Source organism: Acipenser ruthenus, chromosome 14, assembly GCF_902713425.1.
Source record: "Acipenser ruthenus chromosome 14, fAciRut3.2 maternal haplotype, whole genome shotgun sequence".
NCBI lineage: Eukaryota > Metazoa > Chordata > Actinopteri > Acipenseriformes > Acipenseridae > Acipenser > Acipenser ruthenus.
The window spans coordinates 12,873,036-12,898,843 of NC_081202.1; the positions used below are offsets into that span (position 1 = coordinate 12,873,036).

At 35.3% G+C, this 25,808-nt stretch overlaps 1 protein-coding gene across 13 annotated transcripts in view; it reads right to left on the reverse strand.

The window, feature by feature from the left end:
• Window positions 1-7,240: 7,240 nt before the first annotated feature.
• Window positions 7,241-25,808, reverse strand: part of LOC117419874 (voltage-dependent calcium channel subunit alpha-2/delta-1-like) — a 154,289-nt gene continuing 135,721 nt past the window's right edge. For 4 of the 13 annotated variants that reach the window (XM_058985858.1, XM_058985860.1, XM_058985862.1 and 1 more), the window contains 18 exons: window positions 25,301-25,321; window positions 23,839-23,899; window positions 22,148-22,245; window positions 21,937-22,018; window positions 21,684-21,746; window positions 18,975-19,078; window positions 17,693-17,785; window positions 17,140-17,207; window positions 16,748-16,786; window positions 16,576-16,647; window positions 15,009-15,161; window positions 14,357-14,409; window positions 13,774-13,829; window positions 12,995-13,118; window positions 12,106-12,218; window positions 11,645-11,727; window positions 10,517-10,605; window positions 7,241-9,488 (listed from right to left, as the gene is read on the reverse strand). In XM_058985858.1, the coding sequence (XP_058841841.1) occupies window positions 9,452-9,488; window positions 10,517-10,605; window positions 11,645-11,727; window positions 12,106-12,218; window positions 12,995-13,118; window positions 13,774-13,829; window positions 14,357-14,409; window positions 15,009-15,161; window positions 16,576-16,647; window positions 16,748-16,786; window positions 17,140-17,207; window positions 17,693-17,785; window positions 18,975-19,078; window positions 21,684-21,746; window positions 21,937-22,018; window positions 22,148-22,245; window positions 23,839-23,899; window positions 25,301-25,321 (1,409 nt within the window). In that variant the 3' untranslated portion in view covers window positions 7,241-9,451. The remainder of the gene's footprint in view (window positions 9,489-10,516; window positions 10,606-11,644; window positions 11,728-12,105; window positions 12,219-12,994; window positions 13,119-13,773; window positions 13,830-14,356; window positions 14,410-15,008; window positions 15,162-16,575; window positions 16,648-16,747; window positions 16,787-17,139; window positions 17,208-17,692; window positions 17,786-18,974; window positions 19,079-21,683; window positions 21,747-21,936; window positions 22,019-22,147; window positions 22,246-23,838; window positions 23,900-25,300; window positions 25,322-25,808) is intronic. The other 9 variants (XM_034033191.3, XM_058985863.1, XM_034033190.3 and 6 more) reach the window with 3 other exon arrangements.

Sequence of the window (25,808 nt, forward strand, 5' to 3'; positions counted from 1 at the left end):
TGCCTTAAAAGAAATTGAAATGTTGAACATTTTGAAGACTTTGGAAGAGTTTGTTATTATTTAATTTAGTGGATTTTTACAGAATGCCATATGCACATCTGGAAACAATCGTGATCAAAACAATCAGTTTCCACAATGAAAGTGCAATGTATATTTTTTAGATTTGAGTCACAAGTGATTTTCCATGTCTTTTTATTGTATTGTTTTATTTAAAAAAACTCCACAATTAAGTAATATCTGTATCATGAGTCTAGGAAATGAAATGTGAGCTAGTTGTAATTTTCGTACTTTCTTGTGATTAACCAGTTGTCATCGGTTTCGTGTTTATCACTTGACATTTGTTTATAAGCCCCAGATGTAGCAGGATGTTTGCTTACGTCCAAATGTGAACAAAAATGACTGACTAGTTTCCCTGGTTATCTCGCAATCTAGCAACAACTCTGTGACATTGGCTTTAAGAGCTGTAAGCTTTTTTGATGTACTACAGTCAATATTAATTTACAAAAACATGTGACAGTTCACAGAAAATGTACAACCAGAAATCTGCAACATATAAACTAAAGTCATGGATTCAATCAAGAAATAAAGAGCTTTCTTCAATTTCATGTCCTATTATGTCATTCAATCAAACTTTCCAGGGACACATTATATATTGTTTGTATAATGTTCTATTGAATGTTAACACTTAAGTCCCATGCAAAATGATTGAATATGAGGAATAAGCAGCTGTATGGATAAGGTACTGAGAATGTACTGTACTGACTATTCAGCAACATTGGGTGACTGCCCCATTGCTCACTTGTATCGTTGTGCGCAAACAACTGCCATTGACATTTCCTTTTTTTTTTTTTAATTGAAACCACTTGTGTTATTTTTCACATCATCATGACTTCTAGACACAAGAATGTTATCTTTTAAATATACTGAGTGATTCACCATTGTAACTTAAGAGGGAAATTCTAGGTACAGTAGAAATACCTACATGTCTGCTATTGGATAGAATTGATGATTTATTGATTGCATTAAATGAGCAATTGACATTTTTTTTATAACTAAGCATGATACAGCAGTCCAGCACTTAATGATCAGCAAGATGACATCACAACAAAGCAGAGACAAACTTATAAAAATGGTACTTTGAAGTCATCAGATAGTGTAACTGTATCATACTGGGGGGAGTTCAGTTTAATCTGCTTTTCTAATTAGTTATGCATACTTGGATGGTGCATTATAATGGTTTAATTATTAGAACGCTATCAAAGGGCACAATTTAATCACTGGCAGTCCTTGTGGAAGAGAAGGTACCTTGTTCTGGAATCAGCACATATGCATATTTCCTTGTTGTTTGATAAGTGCATGTTTATGTTGTCCTAATGATATCTGAATACATGGCTTTGTGCCAACTGATGCCTGTGTGTGTGTGTGTATGTGTGTGTGTGTGTGTGTGTGTGTGTGTGCGTCCGTGCGTGCGTGTGAGTGTGTGTTAATAGAGGTTTGGGGGCTGAGTGATGAATTGCTCATTAAGAACAGCTCCATAACAACCAGATTTGTTTTTCTTCAGTCTGCCAGGGAAGAACCATGGCTGGATTCAAACAATGGGTCAAAAGCTAAAGGCATCAGCTCTTTTGTTTTATTCTACAGAACCCCCTTCTTATTTTTCTATTAAATTCAATGAACGCCAGCTTTGTGCTGAGCCTTATCACAGCTGAAACAACAACTTCCAATATTTTCCATCAATTAGTCATTATGTGTTACAAAAGTTAGATATAGTTCCGTGCATTAAATGATGGGTTTAGAATTGCACATTCAGGCTGTGATTCTGTCGTACTTAATAAGACAAAGGCTTTGTTGCCAGATTACACAAGGCACTTATTAATGTCAACCAAATAACCAGGTCATTCAATTGCCAATCCTGCCTAGGGCTGCAGTCCAAACTCATACATACCATATACTGTAAATACAGTACATATGTATTTATAGTATGTATGTATTTACAGTATATGGTATGTATAAATTGTATTGAAACTTAAAACCTTTTCTAAATTTTAGTTGTACTTGCTGCCACTACTGTAAAGGTTAACATTATTATTACTTTATTATTACTTTTGGGAATTTTTGGGAAATGATAACTATTTGTAATAGATTACTGATCCAGGTATTATATTCTTGCATGTTTTGTTTGAGCACATTTTTTAGTAATTGCATTACTTCACAAGAATAGTATGAAGTGAAGACTATAGGTCATTCTGGAGAACAGATTTTCACCCCCAGATCTGAAGAAATAAGAACAATTATAATCATTGAGAAATGATCAGGTAGCAATTTTTTTCAACATTGCATACCTGTATAATGGGCTAGGAAACATTGCAGACCAATCTAAAACAGTTAAACACATTACAGAGTCTTTACATTTTGTTTTTCTTTTGTCCAACTTTTTTGTACATATTGCATATTATTATTATTATTATTATTATTATTATTATTATTATTATTATTATTATTATTATTATTATTATTAGTAGTAGTAGTAGTAGTAGTAGTATAGGGCACCCTATGAACAATACATACATGAAATAAATACAAAACATTTTATATTTTAAACTTCAGATCAATAGAGATCATTAAATAGTGACCTTCACTGTGTATTATAATAAAGACAGTTCTTTCTATTGTCAATGCCGATGTATAATGTATCTGACACCAACTCCTGACAGACTCTTCTGTTCTGACGCGGCCTTGGATAAACAGCGGTTTACGGAAATCTTGTTCTGTTGACAAGAACAGGTCTGTTCTTTAACAGACTTCATAGGTTTTGGGAAATGGCTTTGTTTAATGAGCACCAGGACAGTTTATTGGTACTGTAGTAAATTAGTGACCTAATGAGCACAAGGCAGCCAAAAGTATTTTCAAGGCAACTCAAGAGCATATATAAATAGTAATGTTTTTTTTTTTTTTTTTTTTTTTTGTCAATGGACATTTATTTAATGATTAGCAGTCAAGGATGTGTAAAATATAATTTGATTAAAAAGTAGATTAGACACACATGGAATTTACATACAGCACATGTTATTTCTGCTGGATGCTTAAAAGCTCCTAACATTTATGAAAAAGCTCCTGGCATACATAACAATCATTTTAAATGGTGGACTTTAGATCATTAGAAATCATTAACTGCTGATCATTTTACTGTTATCGAGACAATTTAATAATGCATAAAAGCTCCTGGCAACATAAAATAAATATAAATTATCTTCACAGGCACGGTTTAATATTTGTAATATAAGTGCTGCGAACATCCGGAGTGCAATGCTTTATTTCTGCAAAAGTCAGACTAGCCATTTGAAGCTATTGAACAATAGCATAATGGTATGATTCATTGAAGCATCAAAGAGAGAGAACTGACATGATTGAAATTGTTTTTCTGTTTTAATTGAGAATTCATATTTTTGTAATTATTTTGAGTTGTACAGATATACAGATATAATTGATTATACCAATCCATAATAAGGAATTTAAGGTTAACCCTAGCAACATTGTATTTTTAGTGAAAATAATCTTAACATATGATCATTTATCCTCACATAACTATCATCAGTTATAACAGTTGTTACATTTATTCATATTGTATCTCCTGTTGAAAACATGAATCCAGTTGGTGAGAGATGGTGATTAGGGAGTGTGGGGTTAGGGTTTAGGAGTCTTGCTCTATATACTCTATACACTACGTTATTGACACAGTGCTATAGTCTGTGTTCATTATTCAACCTCGGTCCATTCTGAGGCTGAAAGCCAAGGTCTGTTTACACAGATATAACCCATAATAAGTCTATTATATACTGTTTTATTATTGATATAAGTAAAAACAAGCCAGTTATATTTGTTTTCTAATCATTACCAGCCTTTATTTAGTTCATTGTCGATTTCATTGAAAAGAGGGGAAAAGGTTGATGAAGAGAATACCATTAAATGGCTGAGGTACGCGGCCGATTGTGATGTCACTGTTTTCAATAGTCTGTGCAGTTGAACGGAATTCCAAGAGGTGCCTGGATAAAAACTGAAAATGGCACGGCTGATGTCATGAATATGGTTTCTCTGTGATGTGTCATAGAATACAAAAGGCGACATATGCGCTCTGATTGGCTGAAAGATCCTGCACAGTCTGTATGTTATGGTAAAAGTTTGAATATTGGCAGAACTCAAGATTTACTGGTACATGTTGAAATTTACCAAGTAAAGCGGCAAATGTCAGAAATAAACATGCTAACGCTTTACTTCATTTACAGGTAAATGTCAAGAATAAGCAAGTGCCTTTGGCTAATGACTGAATGTCTTTCTAATCGCCTTCACGCATTTATGTAGTTGCGATAAATATATTCTTTGACATTAACAATTACTTTGTTAATTGACAATTCATATGCAGGAATAAATACATTCTTCGATGATGTACCTGCATTTACCAATAAGCTTCGGTAAATCATAAGATTAACCGGTAAATGTCTGAAAAGCAATCTATTTCTTCATAATTCAAGACATTTACCATCTTACTTGGTAAATGTTGACAGTTACTGGTAAAACTTAAGATTTACCAGATTTGAATTTTTATCTTAACATACATTTCTAAATGAAATAATGTAATTGTATCTGCCAAAAAACACATTAAGATGTTAAGAAACATCACAGATGTCTTATGTCAGATAAAGTCTGTTCCAACTTATTTTAAGACAGTATACAAAGATATCAAAGTTGTTTTTTTAAGGTTCACAAGCTAGCATAATGAAGTGAGAAAGATGAGTCACTTAGGGATGAGTCATATGCATAGGAGATAATGATTTTACAGCAGAACCTAGCATTGAAAGAGCTCATCTGCATGTTGAACTCAGAAATAAAGTATCAACATGTTCCTTTTCTACTACAGCAGCCATAGCTGATTCGTGTGGTATCAAATAGACCTAACAGTACATTATAACCAACTGTAATTTGAATCACATTGCACTAAATATTTAAAGGTCATGGCATTTATGGATTCAGGCTGTCAAGTATTTATATCAGGAAAACCTGCCTCTCATGTTGTAATCTATCTGGCATTCATTACAATCTAACAACAGAATGACTGGCTGAATTATTATGCCGCATTGCTAGCAGATGCAGAGCTTGATCTAAGGAAAGCAGTTTAACTTTTTCAGGCATTTTTAATTTCTTGATTTTGAATCAATAGCAAGACATTTACCAACTTTTATTCCGAATTTCACAGGGTGGGTCAGGCCCCCTGCTGTAATGTTTAGGACATAATGTTAGTAACAAATAGAATGTATAAAGAGAGAGGCTCCATCCTTCAAAGGCCCTACGCATATAAAGAGGGGTTTCGTCATTGAGGAGACCCGACAAACATGAGGGGGGTCACAGTCTCTGAGATGACCTGACATACGAAGAGGGGTCACCGTCTCTGAGATGACCCGACATACGAAGAAGCTTGCGAACCAGAAAGAAAACACATTGATTAGTAACATTAAAATGTAAAAGCGGTTCCAGCTCTTCAATGGCCCAACACATGCAGTAGGGGGGTTCCATCGCTGAGGAGACCCGAAAAAACAGGAGGGGGGGGGGGGGTCACCGTCTTTAAAGAGACCTGACAAACAAGAGGGGTTCAACCGCTTGGGGCCCTCACATAAATAGCGGCATCAGTACCTGAAAGAGAAGACAAGGAATCATGCATGCTAAAGGAGGGGTTTGGCCGGGGGTCCCCTCTGACTCACGGAGAACCCTCCTCTATGAGGTAAATGAAGCGGCACTCAACAAAGGGTTGGAGAAAGTGTAATCACTAACCCCCCAAAGGATGGACCCCCGGCTCCCCACTGAAGATGTTTATGAGAAGAAAAAGGAGAACAGTCAATACATATAGAAAAGAAGAGAGAAAACATTTAACACATAAAGAAAGAAAACGCTTAATGTGACTAACGGGGGTGAGATCTGTGCTGACTGTCTGGCACATGCGTGGTACTGCAGGAAGGGGGCAGCAGCCTCGTAGATCCACCTGTCAGTCATGGCAGTGACACGGAGAGGTGGGGAAGAGGGTGTGTTGGCTTTCCCTCTCTCTGAGTGGCTGAGAGGCGGGTCTTGGGGGATTGCTGACCCTATAACGCTCTGTTGTTCCCTCGGGCCTGCCCCTCTAAGACGAAATGCGCCAGCTGGCGGAAGCTCTGCTGCTGGACCGAGCACGGCCGGAGAAGAACGACTAAATAATTAATTAAAAAGAAAAAGAAAAGGAATTTTTAGTAGCGGGGAAAAACTTCGGGCAGAACCCCGAATACTAAGAACAGGTTGAGGGAATGGGTGAGCACAGGACGGAGACCCGGGCCGTACAGATAGTGACGGTCGGGGTAACGCTGCCGAGTGCAGCACCTTTATTTTGTAGTTTTATTACTGTGTTTTATTTTCCCTTTTTCTTTTGCCTTTTGTTTTCATTTTTATTTTTGAGCACTTGTATGAGCACTGGACTGTATACCAGTATTGGTGGTCCTGTTTACTGTTGCCAGTATTCAGGCCACGGACAACAGTAACCTCTGCGGGTAAAAATAAATATAGAATAATTGCAACGGAACTTGCATTGGCAGTAATTTGAATTTGGAAGTACAGAACTAGCCTATACAGCGCTTAACATTTTAACACAGTTACTAAGTGTATTTCCAATCACTTAGTTCTGTGATTGGGAAGATAGTGTTGAAGTAAATAATGGGTTATATATTTAGTTGATTTAAACCAGGGATTGGCAAGTCTTTCCAGACCAGGTATTTGACCCAACCATGTTCTTGATTGTCTAACTGAACTAATTAAACCTCCTTCTAGGTCTCAAAGGCCTTAATTAAATCAAAGTTTATGGTGATGCTATAGTTTAGAATGGTTATAGCACCACCATTATTTGGATTTAATTCAAGCCCTAGAGTGAAATAGCCCTACAGGAATGGAGTTGACCATCCTTGATCTATGAGTTGAAGATCTAAATACTGTCCTACTCACTGTCTGTTTGGATCAACTGAAGTGTCTTTTAAGTAGCTAATGATATCACGATTTTGTTTACTGGCTGCAGTTTTGTGTGTACCTGTTGCAGTATCAGTAAAAACATCTTTGAATTTGGAAAAACATTATTATTTGTTGAGATAAAACAATTATAAAAAAGTATTGCATAGTGGCAAAATGAAAATGGCCATACTGTACTATCAATAATGGCAAAATGCGTGTTAGATTTTTCAATTTGTAATCACTTGGTTTTATTTAGAATTCAGTTATAAAGGGTGACCAAGGGTAACTTTACGAATTCCTTTTATTTTAATTTGAAACATTTTTCAATAACTTAATGTTACACATGACCAAAGATGATAATTTGATGCAAAATTTTAAAAGATTGTCATAAATACTCTTTAAAAATAGTAGGGTTTTCATATACATCATTTAAGTCACTGAACACAAGCAATTGATATAAAAATGATGGTGCACCAAATTCAATCAAATTAAATAAAGGGTCAATCTTACCGACAATATTAGGTAGTAAAGCATGAATGTTTTCTTTTAGCCTGTTTATAGCACAATATGTTCAGGTACACAACAGACGTTTAGGTCTCAATGAGTTACATTGTACTGTTCCGTTTCCACACAACACTAACTGCTCTGTTGCCTTTTGCAAGACAAAACATTCTACAATCAAACAGAATAGATACAAATCAAAAATAAACAAACAGCAGCATCATGCAAACGTACCCTTGACAACCAAAAAGCCATTTACACCAAAATACATTTTCATTCACAAGCTTTTAGAATGATAAAAAAGGGTCTGGCCAGCTCTAAGTATATGTATCACATTGCAATTAAATTGATGTGTTACAGTATGATTGAATGGGCGGTGGATTGATTCCCTTTGGCATGAATAAACAACACATGAAAAAGTCTTAACTGCTTAGGTGACCTGAAAAAACGTAAGCAGAAAGAGGCTTTGCAATTCCAGTAGAGGCTCACCAGCTAATCAAAGAGTGCACGTCAAAAAAGTAAATGCAATTCTGTTTGTCTGTCAATAACAATGTTTATGAAAAGAGAATGGTAAGCAAAAATAAATTAAAATAATAAACCTGATATGTTGTTTGAGGTTTTCAAGGAAATGAACTGCAAGATTAAGGGGTAGATTGACTAGATTATCTGCATTATGGAAGCAAATCTTATCAATAAAAAGAAAGACATCGTACAAGATGTACATTTCAGTCTTGTATTTGTAATCACAAGAAGCCCCTCAATACAGCTGAACATTATCAGCTGTATTTATTGGTAAACTTGAAGGAATTATATTTAAGTTAAAATAATGGTAAAAAAAAATACATATTTAATAATAATAATAATAATAATAATAATAATAATAATAATAATAATAATAATAATAATAATAATAATTAAAAATTAAAATCGAAATATAAGATGGGATTCAAATGCTTGTGATCTTGAAAGGGTGTATGCCAAATTACCATATGCATGAGACAGCTTTTCAGTCTTTGGAAAAGTGTTGCAGACACACTCAACACTGTCTTGTTCAATACATTTTAGGCAAACACCATTTAGTAAACATGACTCATGTTTAGCTACTGGAAAAAAAAAAAAAAAAGAACATATCTTAGTAAATCTACCCCAAATGTTGATGCATTGCGTATGGGTTTATTTGTATAAACCAAGCAACCAACCACTATTTTAATTTTATGTTTGGTTTTCATAACAGGTAAAGGATACATTAATTCATCACTGATGCTGCTTTAAGTGTGGAACCATCAGCACTCTTAGTCTGTGTTTGTAAACTCTCTGAAATGGGGTTTATGCTTCTTTTTATTTTAGAAGAGCGATCTGCCATGCTTATTTTTACACTTTACAACAGCATGTAACCAATTACTAGCCTTCAAAACCCTAAATTAACATTCATCAAAAATACTAACAAAACAGTTACTAGGGGCAGCAATTTAAGTCTTTATGCATTTTTGAAAGTCTGGATTTTTTTAAAATATAAATTATATTACTATTTTTATTTTGAAAAAGAAGCACACCTAGAAACCACAACATAAATGAAGTAGCTTTCCCCAATAGTTTCCTTCAAAAAATCAGACTGCCTTTGTGGGGGCATTCAGCTTCAGATGGAGTAACGTTCAATGTTCTTCTTCATTGAAAGGTCAGTGGCTTTCCCAGGCAAAATTACTCCAGGGTATGGACATGATCAGTCTTCTACTTCCTGGGTCATTTTTTTTTCTTTTGTTTTCATCAACCCCTGTCAACATAAAATTTCGGAAACAGAATTTGGCAGGATCTTGAAATGTATGCAGAAAGGGTCTTGGCCTTTATTTCTGGGGTCATGACGGGTAATGTCTTGATCCAGTTAAGAGCCAAAGCAGCACAAGTTGAATTCCAATCACGGACCACAATGATGGGCTCAAAGCAGAGACCCCACCACAGTCAGAATCATCCTCCTGTCACCAAGATGCAAGAAAGTCAATATTAATCACAATTAAGAGTGAAGTATCCTGTATGCCACATGATTTATGATTTAATACTAAACCTTCCCTTTCAACTTTAATTCTTTAGTTCAAGTAGTAACTTGGTTTATTTGGGTCTGTCCTGTCATAATGGATTCCCATCATGCCAATTTAGAAGCTGTTATATAGCCTGCTATAGGCAAGAGAGCAGATATTCTGTACACTGCTGCAAGCTAGTGAACACATCTGCATTAGTCCTTGTTTACTTTTAGAGACATAAGGTTTGACTAGAATGCAGCATCTTATAGACCAGTGGTACTCAACTCTGGCCCTCGAGATCCATTTCAGTCCTGGGCTTTATTCCAACCAGGTCCTTAATTAGTTAGTTGCCTCTCAGCAGCTTCAATTAATTACATTAGAACCTGCTTACAGTAAAAACCTGGAATGCATTAGATCTCGAGGGCCAGAGTTGAGCACCACTGTTATAGATTATACCTTGCATTGGAAAAAGAAGTCTAAATGCCTATGCTTAAGATATGATCATAAATATTGCCTACCTGGTTTAAAATGTGAAAGCACATTACCAAAAAAGAAAAGGCCGCTGCCACCGATGACTAGGCATTCTCAAATATTATTTCTGCACCAAGCCCAAAGGCTCACACATTCAGCCTCCTCAGAAATGTTAGACATTTTAAATAAACAATTAAATCACAAACACATGTGTTTATGAAAAAGCAGGAATGAAACTAAAATAAATGGGAGTTACTTTTAGGTTAATTGAGAACAAAAGCAATGCAAACTATGAGATGCCAGTGCTTGCGTTAGTTTTGTTAGTATTTTAAATCTTATCAACAGCTGTATATATTTTTTTACTTTTAAAATGTACCGTTTGTTACTAAGCTGAAGACAAAACTATCTGCAAATCAAAATTACTAGCGCCAGTATATATATGTCTACATAAAACCTCCTATCCAGCCTGAATTAAAAAAGAAAAAGAAAAAAAAGAAAAGAAAATAACTGACCCTTTACACCACATGAAAACTTGCAGTAAAATGAAGAGAGGAGTTGACACCATGGCAGAGGCACGACTTGTTGTGCATATAGGCTCATCCTATTAATAACGGGCATAAGTAGCGAGTAGAAAACGAGGAAAGAAACACAAAAAAGACATACAAGATGAGAAATCATGCAGTTTTTTGGCCGGCAGTCAGCAAAGTTAATGTGAAAGAGAGAAAGAGCATCCACCTAGAGCAGAGAGTCAGAGTGAGTATCACAAAAAAATTAAAAAAAGATTTACACCATTACAAAAAAACTAAGACCACAAGTAAAAGACTGCTATGCAAACACATCAAGCCAGTGAGCAAGTGTTGTGCTTTCATACAAAAAGACGAATACACCATCATACACTTCTCTGTGTGATTTTAGACTTTTGCTAATTAGAATTTGAACAAATTAGATGCGTAACAAATCATCTTTAGCCTCAGAAGACAAAATATCAATTTAGGGAGGGTGTAGTACTGTGCCCTGATAGGTATAAACAAATAACCATTTAGTTTGGCTAATAATTTGTTATTAAATTTAGTGTTGGGGGATATCATCTACTGATTAACAACTTTGAAAAAAACAGGCTATTATCATGCCATTTTGTAATGCTAAATTTGTTCTTACTTTCCCATTTAGCATTATAAAATGGTTGACTGCACATGCAGCTTAATTTACAGTGGAAAGTTCACTTTATCATGCAATTGCTCAGGGTAATATGCAAAGGCAGAAGCCAGAATGGGTCTGTGGTCAAGAAGCATCTAGAGATTATCATGCTAAATCTTGTCAAATTCATGAGAATTTCACAGGCTCCAAAATGTCTTCTATATGAAGAAGCATGGTGCTCCATTTCTTGTACTTAACCCTACATCATGGCCTTTTTGTGTGAAAGCTCAATATATTAATTTATACAGAAAAGGCAGATAAAAAGGCAGCCATTATTTAAGTTCATCATAGCACATTAATAAAGTATGATAGCACATGTACGATAACTAAATCAAGTTTCTTCAATAAGCAAATAAAATGTAGTTGCATGTACACTGTTTCTTAAAAGAAATATCTTATCCATAAAAGGTATGTGTATACCTTTTCATATTATTGCAACTTACATTGTCATCGTTGTCGAAACAGACTTCTGGTCCTTTCCTATGCCTAGGGTTCTGAGCTAACTTACAAGGGTTTGGTCCTTCGGCTGAAATATTTAGTTAAGGAAACATACAGTATTTCACTATTAGTAATAAACAGTGTTATGTATATATATATATATATATATATATATATTTTATTAACAGCACACTTTAGAGTCCTGGATCTACCAAATCAAATATTTACAATATTACATTCTTATGAAGTAACAATTAGAATGCTAAATGCTACAAGCTTTAATTCCATGGCTTCCATACATAGTATACACATACATTGACTTTCCTCTTTATGTCACAGAACACCATTTCACAGATAGTAACTGTTAAAATAGATTTTAAAATGTAGGCCCAAGCCATCTTACTGAACAAACAAAGTGTCTTCTGCTATACAGTACAGTACAGGATGTAGCACTGCTAAAGGATACATGGCTGTTCTGCTTGAATCAATGGTTTTGAGTCACAGGCCAGACAGGTCACTTTGCTGTCAACAATCAGGAATACTAAGTTTGTGTTTGCCAGCTTTTCTGCGTGGTATATTCTGAAAAAAAAGAGAAACACTCAAACAATAAAGCCATACTTAAAACATATTGCTTTTCAATGTCATTTTAGAGAATACTATTGTAGTAGCCCTTGAACACTCATATTGCAATGTTGGTGGTCCTATATAAAGTGCTTATAAAGGTTATGTCTGGCAATTAAATAGATAAAACACAGAAAAACCCATGGGTAAATAGGTGAAGCAGTATGACATAAGCAGTTGACAAGAGCATAAATGCAGATGCAGAATATCCTCTCTGTCTGTTTTCACAGTTCAGTGCTATGCTATGCAATCCAATACAAAACAATATGCGTAGAAACAAAAGAAAATCTGTTGGTCCTCAGTTGTGACAGTCTGGTTAAACTTTAACGATTGGAGAACAACACATCAATTCGATCGATATAAATCAAGAAACAAAAATGTATTTATTCTTACAGACATGTAGCAAAACTACTTTTTCCAATGAATTGCAATAGTTGTACTTCACTATTCACAAATTACTGTATTATTATTATTTATTTTTTAGCAGACGCCCTTATCCAGGGCAACTTACAATTGTTACAAGATATCACATTATTTTTACATACAATTACCCATTTATACAGGTGGGTTTTTACTGGAGCAATCTAGGTAAAGTACCTTGCTCAAGGGTACAGCAGCAGTGTCCCCCACCTGGGATTGAACCCACGACCCTCCGGTCAAGAGTCCAGAGCCCTAACCACTACTTCACACTGCTGCCCATACGTGTATATATAAACGTGCACAATAAAATCTACCTGGAACAGTTTCCGCAGTCTAGGACCCCATTAAATGATTTCATATTATTGGAAAAGAAATATTGAGTCTGCTCGGTAATACAGCTTTTCTTTGACAGAGCTGCCATCTCTTCTTCAATGTCAGCTGTTCGAAATAAGAAGAGATACGACTGATTATTAAGGACAATATGAAACAATTATTCCAGAGAAAGCGGTTCTATGCAAGTAGGTATTGCCTGGTCTCTCAGTTGTTTACTGTGATTGATAATGATGTCTGCTATCATACACTGAAAGTCAAAATTGTCATAGCTAATTGAAAAGGGAAGATATTGCATTGTGTTGAATCAAAAAGGATGAACTAAATTGTATTCACAGAGAGAGTATTCTAACAGAAGAAACTTCTCCAAAAAATGTATACTAGTTAAAAATTCAATAACATGTCATCATCACCAAAGGACACAGCAAATGTTATTTAAAGAGTGAAAGACTTTTTAGATGTCAGTGAACTTGATTAAAATGGCACGATTGTGATCACTATGATAATTCAGAAAACTTGGATTTCACTATAACATTAAACACTTATCTTTGCAAGTTTATTTAAAAAAAAAACGTTTATTGTTCAGGAACAATGCAGAACCTTTTAAACAAATCAATGCGTGCACGTACATAACTGTTTACCACCCACATGGTGCAGTGGTTAGCACATGGGAGTCATGGATTCCTGTTACTGGTAGGTAAAAGGAAAATTAAATGCAGTGTAAGTTAAAGTTTAATGAATAATTAAATACATTCCAACTCACCTGCTTCTAGAAAATTTGGGAAAGTAAGGCTTAAAAATAACTGCTGCAATATTGACCTGCAACACAAAATGAAATTGTCTTTAAAACCATTATCCTTTTTTGCAGCATTTTTAGTTTTTCTATTGTTGATTTAGTTCTTACTTGTTATAAAGGACACTTAAACTGCCAATCAACACACAGAGACTGAGATTAAGAACCTTTTTGCCCCACTTCACTATGAACTGCCTAGTTTGAATGTTTCCTCACCACTGCAACCCACTGATTTATTTAGGTGACTGAAGATCAATGGGCAACTGTTCCTGCTGTCACTCTGTTCAAGCAGATGCTGCCAAGCTACATACACCTGACCAGTAGGTGTCACTGCATCATAGCATAGAAGCAAACTACCCCGTCAACTGCCCCTGCCCCCCAATCTGCGTTAGTGTAAGGGCAATACACTAATCTCTGCTGGGATCGTCAATCTGGTGAGACCAGATTGTTTTTTATTTTATTTATTTTTTAAGTGTAACGTACAAATCTCATTATAATTTATATTGTTCATGTTTTTGAATACTGAAAAAAATAAAATAATAATATGACTTACCATGCAGCTGCAGAAGCCCACCAGCCAATGTTTAAAATATCTGCTATTGTAGGCTAAGGGCAATAAAAAAAAACTCTACTGTTACTTGGAACTAATTAAATGAGAATATATATATTTTTTTTAATTTTATTTCTCACAACTTGAAAAAAAAAAAAAAAACAATAAAAAATAAAATCCAAAGCAGTCAGCAGCTAAAACAAAATCCAACAATAGATATTTTATTATTTTTTTAAAGAGCCACCCTCTATCAATTTCCCTTTATATTTAACTATAAAATACAGAAGATGTTTGGCACCATCAGATGTTCATAGTTGAAACCATACATTTCATAAATGTACAACTTATACAACAACAAACCTTACAAAATTATGAAATACATTACTTGAAAAGTCTCATTGTTTATTAAGTAATAATAATAATAATAATAATAATAATAATAATAATAATAATAATAATAATAATAATAATAATACAAAATCCTGCAGTCTGTTTCAATTATTAAAACACCATCTGATTCCAATCACTCAGTGGGTTCTTTCCTGATAAAATATCATTCATTGCCCAGAAATGTTAAATATAATTTGCTGTATCATCTGCTGTGCTGGTTAGGATTAATTTCAGATATTCTTTTAGGAACACAGTTTGAACTTACCACAAAGACAGAACGTAGACCAGCTGCAGCCTTGGTATCTCTCTCTGGATCACACACAGACTGGTAATCGTAAGACTTATTAAATGAATACAGAGGCACCTGTATAAGGTTCCTCATGAAACTGGGGTCAATCTCTCCAAAGAACCTGCCAATCTGCACAAGAAAGAACATGTATATTTTGTAACTGTATCTACATACTAAAGGCTTCTTATGTTTAGACCTATTTCTGGGCATATTGAAAATGCAGATGGGTTCTTTCTTTATTTAGAGTGCCCAATTATTTCACGCCTGTTTTTCTCCCCAATTTGATATGTCTAAAGTCAGTAGTCATCCTTTGACCAAGCCAATTGCCTCTTTACACCAAGGAATTCTATAGCAGATGTCCACAAGCGACCACTCCCTAGAGGACAAAGGCCAGTCCTGCTGATTACTAGGTGCCTGATCACTGGGGGGAAGCAGAGCCAGTGCACATGCTGTGGAATCCATCCATAGATTTACCTATGTATTATACTGATCAGCCAAGTGGTGTAAACATATTTTGCAATTTTATTTTTTAAGATATGTAAAGTTGACATTCTAAGATTTTATTTTAAATTTGTGGAGAACAGTTTGGATGTATTTTTTCACATTTCTGCACTACTGTTTATTTTTTTGCAATGCACTGGCTTTACAGTCATTACAGTATCTTGGTATCCCCTTGCAAATGCCTTCACAGTAGAACCTCAGAGTTCCAAAGACACCAGAATGGAGTCTGTTCATAAGTCTGTAACGCTGAAAATCATTTTTCAATGGTTTTATGAACGTGTACACCTGCTATTTACACCCTCATTCTTGCGAATAATACAAGGATACAGCACAGTAATGCAATACTCATATTGTTATGGTTCTTTAAAGCGATACTACAAATGGAAAAAGGCTAAATTGAAGTTACTATTGAAATTGTAACTAGCAAAAACACAGATTTAAACGTCCAGGAAAATGTGGGTTAATGTAGTGCTTGTTTTTAAACAAAATGCATTAATGCAGCTTGCTCAATCAGTCAGCCTTCTTTGGCTTGAATATATATATATATATATATATATATATATATATATATATATATATACATACTTTGTTTAAAACTAAGATGTTCCTAGTAAGTTGCCTGCACTTGCTTTGAAATCTGCCTCACCTTTGTCTGGATACATTTCTTGGTATAGTAATTTTGCCTGCATGACCAGCACACCACTTAAATGAGTGCCTATCTGGTTGCATTGCACGCATGGTTCAGTGATTGCATACTTCCGGCTAAAAGTGGGGCGCTCGGTAGATCAGTTAGTTCGTAAGTTTGCCGTTCGTAACTCTGAGGTTCTACTGTATTTCATACTGACTTGACCCAGGAAGGAGCTGCTTTTGTTGTCATAGGAAGAATAAAAACCACTATTACTCAAGTTGTATTTTGTATTAGCATACTTTCTCATTGAACCCATCCACACAATTTCAAAATTTAAGACAAGTTATTTTACCTCAAAGTGAATGTACAGTAATGTTATTTTGCTGCTTAGAAATAGAAATCCTTAAAGCTTACCTGTGAGATATACTCATCCTGATTAGACATCAAGAGGAATCCACCATCATCCAGAATCACACAGTCTACATACTGAAAGGAAAGGCAAAACAACTTTGATTTTACTACAAATGGCCGGACAATCAGATGGAAACTAACTTTTTATGATGTAAACACTTATAAAATATCATACCTTGTTGTTTTTCTCACAGTCACATATCTCACTCGTGCACTGCAGTAAACAATAAAATACATATTTTATTTCAAATTGAAATTCAGCAATATGAATGTTCTCCAATAAGTAGGTACAATATATTTTATAAAATACGTGTGTAATGTTCAGGTTAAACTCTTCTTGTTCTATTTAAGTGTCTACAGTACACTTTCTCAAATATACACAGACTCAAATATAACACTGTAGACGTATATTATTCCCCTACATTAGAAGTCTCTTCACTCAATCAAGATACGTGTGTGTCGAAGACATTTTCATAAAACAGATACACATAAATGTTAGAAATCCTTTGGGTTAAATCTGTAGGTCAATCTATATTTATCTAACTATCTAAATTCATTATTTCTTACATCTGTCCTCATTGTGGCTTTTGTGAAGTTCTCCATCCAGGTAGTGACATTAATCTTTACTCCAACAACTGTTAAAAAAATCAAAACATTCGATCAACAACAATAAGTGATCATTTACAATTTTCTACAGATATCAAAATTCAACCAAACATGACTTTGGTCATCTTGGAAGGGAACTGGATTTTCCTTTAAAGAGTGGTTATTGCACTGTATCAGTCCCTCATTTAAATACCACCTGACAGTTCTAGTGTCCAATGGATCAGTTACTGAGAGGTGTATGTGAGCAATTTGGTTTTGTGTGTATTCTTTGACTCTCGCATATATCTGTATCTATCTTTTCTAGTCAAATGTGAGGATAACCTTAAAGATTAAAAATAATGAATTGAAGCCATAAAAATAAATGGTGCACATTTTATACAGAATGAAATCATAAAATAATAAGAAACTTTTTTTAGGCTTTTTAACAGAAGCAACAAAGTGTATCATAGAAGTTTAAAAAAAGAGTAAGCAAAAGAAAGAAATGTAAGAAAGTATAAAAACATAGTATACCTACCAGCAGGTTTTAATAGTTTCCCATCCACTGTAATTTCAACTGCTCTGCTCACCATTATACCAGAATCAAACCCACTCACACCAATTTCTGAATCTGAAGAGAGAAGAAATGATCATCTTAAAACCTGCTGCTGTGTTCTTTATATACAAACGCACACAGGTGTAATAGTTTAGCAGATGCAGTTACATCTTTCCTATTGGCCTTATTTTAGTCACTAGTTCTATTGTTGAAACTGAGGAAAACTGGGACTGTTGAAAAATGTGTGTTCAACTATGGGTGTGTGCCACGTAGAAATACAGGGGCCGAGTTTCAGGTTTATTTATTTAGTGTTAAAGTTTGAAGTATGGACGAAACTTGAGTCTAAATGGAAATCTGTGTCTTAACTTGCTTTAACATTGTACATGCGTTTCACAATCATGTCTTAAACCTTTAAAGTAAAAATAAAAGTAAATTAACAAGTCTAGGACACAAGTTACGTTTGTGCATTTGGTTTGGTTTCTTATAGTTCTACCTTGGAATTACGACTGAGCATTCTGAAATTATGAATGAAAGGTTATAAAGAATATACATTCTAATCATACAAAAAGGGAATAGAGAAAATAATATAAATTATTATGCAAAAAAAAGAATGCAATACATGTATATTGTTGCTTATAAAATATATATTATTGTAAATATGTAATTAATTGTATGAAAATCAATAGAAAAAAAGAAAGCCCAAAGCATAGCACTATTTACCCGAGGGTTTGACAGCACTAGATAACGGTGCGTCCTTGTCTTAGAAAGTGCTGCAGATGGTCCTGCATGTGCTAGTGATGCAAGCAAATTGTGTGCACCCTTTTAATTTGGTGCGGACTCTCACATACAAACACAACCTTTTCACAAGGGCTATAATGTGACTGCAGGTCCGATCTGTATTTTCATACACCGTCCGTAAAACTGGGTTTTCTGTTTCTTTGTGGATTCATTTTCTTTACATGTGAGTTTGGTCACCGCACACCTGTTCACGGATATCTCCGCTTCTTATAAGGGTCAACTACCTTGTTAATTGAGTTATTCATTGTGAAACTAACATTATTACTGGATGATCTTAATTGGCTGGATGTTACTAAACAAAAAAAATATAATATTTGAGCAGTCACTTAAGATTAAATTTGGGTGTAAGGGATTGCATCTAAAGGTCGGTTAATTAAGATAAAGAACAGTGTTTTGAAGAGAACCTAAGACTCGACCCTGTGGTATCTAATACATGGCGAATCTCAGATTCAGAAGTAAGCCTTACTGTTGAAGTATGGTGCAGTGAAGATATAAAATGGATTATCCAGGCTCCTCTTGTAAAAGCTTGCTTCATATGTCTCTGCATCTTCTGTCCAATCCTCCCCAGCACTTAAAAAAATAAATAAATAAAGTTAATGCATTCCTACACAGGTTTCATGTTTTTCAATCTTCGAAAGAAGACATGCCCATGTCTTGTGAAATTATACATAACAATAAAAACCATATGTAACAGTGGAGATGTGTGTTTGCTGCTTGATTGGCAGGAGATCGAGACCGAGGATGGAGTTGACACGCCTCGCAGAGGTTTTATTTACAAACAGACACAGACAGCTCACATGACACTACCAGCAATGGTAGCTTATGGAGGACATACATATAAATGTACAAAAAGCAAAAATAAAACACTGTACAGAAAACTACAAATCAACGTTGCCATGAACAGGGCTAGCGCTACTCCGTTAATAAATGAAATGGAGGTCCTGCTTATACACCTTGCTATAGTTTAATGGGATCTCAAACCCCTAAGATAATCCTTAGTTACAAGTAAACAAACCCTGGCCCCACTTACAAACGCAGTGGTCGGTTGTTTCGGTTCCTTTAACAATTAAATCCCGACCCTGGTTACACACTCGGTCATTAGTGGTTTTGGCTTCTTCTCTTTAAAGCTCCGATCCTGGTTAAGACACATGGGGCTCGATTCTGATGAAACGAGTGCAATCGCAGACAAAGTGGTTAAAGTCAAACTGTCTGCCCGCAGGACGTAGCTTCTCCAAAAGTGCGATTCTGATCAAAATAAAAACCTAGCGCAAGCAAGTTTAGTGGCGCAGTGACAGCACCCAGCCAATCAATGCTGAGTAGGTTGGGGGATCTGCTATCCAATCAGGGCCAGGCAATAATCCCTTTAAGAGACAGAATGCGCTTCCGTCACCGCAAGGCTCCGTTTTGAATGTAGAAGTCGCGATCATGTCGAGCGGCAGTAGCACACAGCAAAAACAACCAGCGCAAGTCAGAACAGCAAGTGGTAGGTCACTCGCCGAGAGAATACGTAAACCAATACGTAAAGTCAAAGCCTCCTTCTCCTGGCTTTAGAAGAGATGAGACATGCCTGTGTTGTAACTGTGATTTGCTTAAATAAAGTTGCTGAAAGTAATCAGACTGCGTGCAGCTGTTTGACTAGTTGCTATAGTATTGTGGTTACTGTATTGCCACTGACAGCAAACACTTTCTTGATTATTTTATTTTTTATCTTTATACTAAATTTAAATAAATAGATAGGACAGTGAGGAAGCAAAATATTTTACATTGACAGACAACATTCAGAGGGCATGTGCACTACAAGAACGGAGACTGTCTTTCAACAAGCAGACAAAAGGTAAAATACATGAATACTGTATTTACGTATTTTCGGGCGGATTGATTTGGAACAGTGATTAAACATAGCTTGAAAGATAACATTCAAGGTCCTTCATCAGAGACTTAAGCCCTTGTATTGACCAACCAGGTTAAAGGAAATCTCTGATCCATTTTCTAATTTGTTATAATGTTTCAAACTAGTTAAGCTCATCAGGCAGTGAAACCAATATCTTGTTTCAGGTCTGCCGATAGTAGTGACTTATTTTAATCACGGAAACAAAGCAAATACATTGTTAAGTTTATACAGCAGTTAACTCATTTAAAGTTGCACATGATACACACACACACACACACACAGCACAAGCAACAACCAGGGAAAGGAAGGACAGACATACACATACAGATACAGAAGTAGCGCTCCTGTTAGCCTGCTCTCCATATACTGTACGTAAGTATTTTCACTTGTAATAATTGCCATGTAAATAAATTGCTACAGTCCTTGTGAAAATAAATGCAGTACTCCACTGTATCAGCAAAATAGGATATTTTTCTTTTTTTAATTCATATATTTGCTTATTATTATTTTATGAATGATATTGTTAGTTTCTTAGGTTTTGTCATTTTTTTGTCTTAGATTCTTTTTTCTTTTCTTTTACTTTTCTTTCTTTGATTTCATCTTTCTATGTCAGTTCAAGAGCATGCAGTTGCTACTTAGGACTGCTTTGCTTTTTGTGTGTTCAATTCTTAAAGTTCCCGACTGCGCCACTAAATAAATCTGGTTTCGTCGAGTCTTAACCCAGTGCTCAATTGTGTATTTGGGACACCATTATGCTGTCATCAGAATCGCTTAGGCGAATATGTTAATGATACCACACCCCAAAATTTATGCCGACATGTGGCGATTGGGCAGGCACTATATAACGGCGTAGGACATGTCTTCAGAATACCATTTCAGCGCAGTGGGTTTTTTACGTCTCCACTCCATTTTTGCGCCCATTCTCCGCTCCAATTGCGCTTGCACATGCATTTGCGCTGTGATCAGAATACAGCCCAAGGTGATCAGAGGATTTCAGCTTTTAGATTTCTTAGTCCGGGTAGCATGGATGGTCTTAATCCTGGCACTTGTTATGGGCTTGCAGCAGCCCTGAGGTGTATAACTGGGACCTGTTCACACCTCAAGCCTTGCTGCAACACACCTACCAACGGATTAGGACTAATGAGACTAATAAGGGAAATTATACAGTATGTACTTCCTTCTGGATATTTCGTATTTTTTTCTCTGGGCTATTATGATTAAGATATATAACAGACCGTTTGCCAGGATTCCTTTTACAGATTGAAAAAGAGTATTGTACACTACCTTTTTGGGTAAATTCTTGTAATTCCACCATCAGTAGCGACAAACCTGGCAAGAACTCCTTGGCTACATTTCAAAAGAAAACAAACATTTATTAGAGAACTTAATTTTCCATTACACTCCAGGCTGTTTATCCAGGAAGAATACTTGAGCTTACTAATTGAGCTTGATGGATGTTATACATCAAGCACATTGGCTTATCAAAATACTGTGAGGCTCAACCATTTCAATATTTCATGAAGGATAAGAGACTTACGGAGATTGCTTTTTCCAGTACTGCACCAATTCATTTGAAAAGCCAGCATCAAGTAAGAGTCGGTTAACAAGTGTAACATTGCCTGAAATAACACGGAACATTTAGTAAACAAAACTGCATTTCATTTTGCTGGTACACCTCTTTGTACAGCAAGACATAAGGTTTCCAGCATATTCTTTAAGAATTATTTATAAATGTATTTGATACATACAAGATGGATGATTGGGTGACTTCCTGTCAATAAAATCATTGAATTCCAAGAGAAATTGGGTTTTGTTGCTTGACAGTTTTAAGTCCTTGCAGTATTCCCTAAAAATGTAAACCCAGTGTTAGTCCTCTCTTACAGCAGGAAATGAAAAAAAGTGTAAAATTAAAAATGTATAAATCTAAACCATCAAACGAATCTCTGACTGTATGTGTATTAACAAAATACTTTCTTCAGTAAAAATGTATGGTAACGTGTGCACTATCTTGCATCTTAGATCTTAGCTGAGTTTCTGCAGACTTACATGTTCAGAGTAAATCCTACAGTAGGGCTTTAGAGGTAGGTGGCCAGTCGCAGCGCAAACATACCACATTTTCATTGCTACACTTAGCAAAGTAAAAATTCTGTCGTATGCACTAAGAGAAAATATGTTAGTGAAAAAAGCCGCAATATACTAATTTAAATATTTGTTGTGTCTTCTTAGCGAGATCTCTATTGCAAGTCGTGCAGCATTGTTCAAATAAATAGAGGGTGTCCGAAGGATAATGTATATACATGCAAGGATGCAAGAATCAAAATAACATTGTTTTTGTTAAATGTAAATGTCATCTGTACAATGCATTCTGTTCCCTTTTTACTATTTTAATACTGTTTAAGGCTGTAAATTTGTTGCAGAAACCGCAGCTTTTAACACAAACCACAACTTTTAACACAAACCACAAGTTTTTACAGTTGCCTCAACTTTTAATGTGACTACAATGTTTCTATTATTAATATGTAATTTTGTGGCAAAATAATGCTGAAAAATAAACTGAAACAGAAAAAGAAACGTTACTGTCACATTGTCTTTTGCTAGAGGGGGACTGGTATGCCTTGTCATCCTCTCTAGCCAATCAGTTTAGAATGATGTTTAGAATGAGCTGGAGGGGTTAGCGGCACATGTGTGCAGTCTATTGCTCCCAACATGTTGGGGGAAACCAGAAATGTCATAGAAAATTGTTTTCGAGACTTGTAAGTACACCCAGCTTTTAGGGAAAAATATGTATTTGGCTGTTTGCCTCAAAAATGCATTAAGCACACCTGGCAACGCACGAGAAAAAGCAGACTGGGAAATGCCAGCAACAATTGCGACTGTTTAAAACATGCTTTCAAAAGTTTTTAACAAATTCTAAGTGTCGGAATTTCCTGCAGCTTTCGTACATCTCATTATAATATTTGAGAACCCTCATGTGCACTCTCTGAATTTATGCATGAATGCCCATAATTACATATTCATCAACGCTTGAACCGCAAAGCATTCCCTAAAAAGTCACAAATAGCATTGCATTTGTCTAGTACATTTCACCCAAGACTCCCGACTCGACAGGCGCAACACTTTAGTAAACCTACTCCTTAGTGTTTTAAAATTCTCATTGAAAAAAATCCTTGAAATCATGTAGCCAAAATCACTCCAGAAGTCCATCCCCACCTCTAACACATTTAAAAGTATCTTCATAATAAACTATCACAGGTTGTGCTTCAAATAAATGTTATTTGAGAGTAAAAGGAAAATACAAAACATAGAATGTCATTATAGCATCATATTTTGACTTCAGTAAATTTAAATAAGTCATGTTTATCACAGAATTGCCTATTGCAAATATAATGTACTTTTTCTTCTGCAGAATAATTATTGCTTAACAGTAGGGCATAGTTACCTTGGTGCAATTGATGTGTAACCATATTCTTCAAAATGATCAAGTTGCAGGGTTTCGGAAACTGCAAAAACAAAGTCTAAAGTTAGACATCTCCAGTGCATAGCAAAGGAAATTTGCAATAGGCTGTCCATTTTACAAGACAATCTTCTCTGTATACTCTGTATGCTCTGTAGGGTTAGTTTCATTAATATTATTTCCTTAATGGATAAATGAATAAATTAATGAAAAAAATTAATGAATTAACTAATCGAAATATGTAGAAATGCTTCATATGTTGCAAATGGTTCTCCATAACTTGGTTGACCACCACCCTTCAAAACAGCATAAACACTTGGATACTTATCCATGTCTGCAAAGTTTCAATTACACTGCAGATGTAGTCATTACTTGCCCAGATGTTTACCAACCGCAAACATCTTAATTAGGTTAAATCTTCCAGTAAATAATTCCCCAGAAGCTGCTCTTTTGTCTAGCTATAGAATGGAATAATATAAGCTATTTCAAGTGAGTCGCTCGGAATCATAATATTGTGTATTCAATTTTACTCTTAAATTAATCTTTTCTATAAGAATGTAAGGGTTTCAGGGTTTCTCATAAGGATTCTGATCATCTTACCATGGATCATACAGCCCAATCTATCAAGTATGCTGAGTTCAATGCACTTTTGACAATATTTCAGGAAATCAAAAAATTGCAATGTGTTTTGTTCTTATAAATGTTAACATGAGCAGAGAAAGCTTAGTGGTCCCCAGGGAAGTTCAGCAGCTCTAAAATATGGGATTTTTTTTTTTAAATACGAGAGTAAAAAGTTGCCAGAGTAAAGTTCAAGAACTAAAAAGTAATTTGCTGTGCATAATTATTAAACAGCATCAGCAAAGTTGGCAATTCCATCTACATTGAAATACAAAAAGCACATGTATACTTCTGAAAATGATTAAAGTGAGTAAATGTACTAGAAAATAACCCCCTAAATGTGTCAGTGCTCTGCTTAGCGTACATCTGATGACATTTCTGTATAAGTTGCCAAATGACTTTGGGGTGAGTTCTGTTTAGATTGGTGACTGACATTAAGGTAAAGCTGAATAAACAATACTAAAGCCTGGAAAGGCTGGGGTTGATTTTCAGAGACATACTGTGATCTAACCATGGGCAAGATCTCCAGATTGGCATGAAAGACACAAGCACTCTACTGGAATTGTTTTCTGTTTCTACATGCTAACTAGATGCCCATCTTCCACCTGTTACAAGGAAGGAAGTAGGGTAACATTAAGAACAACTTAACTGAAACAAAAACAAATTATTAATAACACAACACAGACACCAACAAAACAATTTGAACTGTATTCTTAACCTGGCTGGAACAAAGGGACAGTCTTAACAGGAAAGAATAGCAGTAACCATGTGCAGTACAATAGAAATGGAACAACCACAGGAGGAAAATGACCAACAAGTAAATACTTGCCCTTCAATTTGCTCTTTTTGGCTGAGATTATCCAGCAGAGAGAAAGCAGGGAAACAGAAAAAACAGGGTAGAACAACAGGGGTTACAGTTAACAATATTTTATTCAATGAGCTTGCCTTGAATAAAAATATTGTGGTCCGATCAGAAGTTTTCTTTTTCATTGTTGTAGTCTAGGCAAAGGAGACAGACATCCTGAGGAAACTCGTGTCCCACACACATTTTTAAGGTACCTTCTGCAGGCTGTGGCTTTGTATGTTATTTGAGAGAAAATGTATCAGTGATTGCTGATCCAAACTGAACTGATTTTTTTTGTTTTTACCTCAGCCAATAGACTAGAAGCTATGTACTTTGTGTTCTCTTACTGGAACAGATAAGAGCGAAGATCTTCTGTCTCCTAACAGATAACAGCTGGGGTTATTTATGTTCACCATTGTAAACACGCTTGTGTTTCCTGTGCTATTAGCAAGAAATAGAAAACATGCTGACACAATGGGTGGTTTATATATCA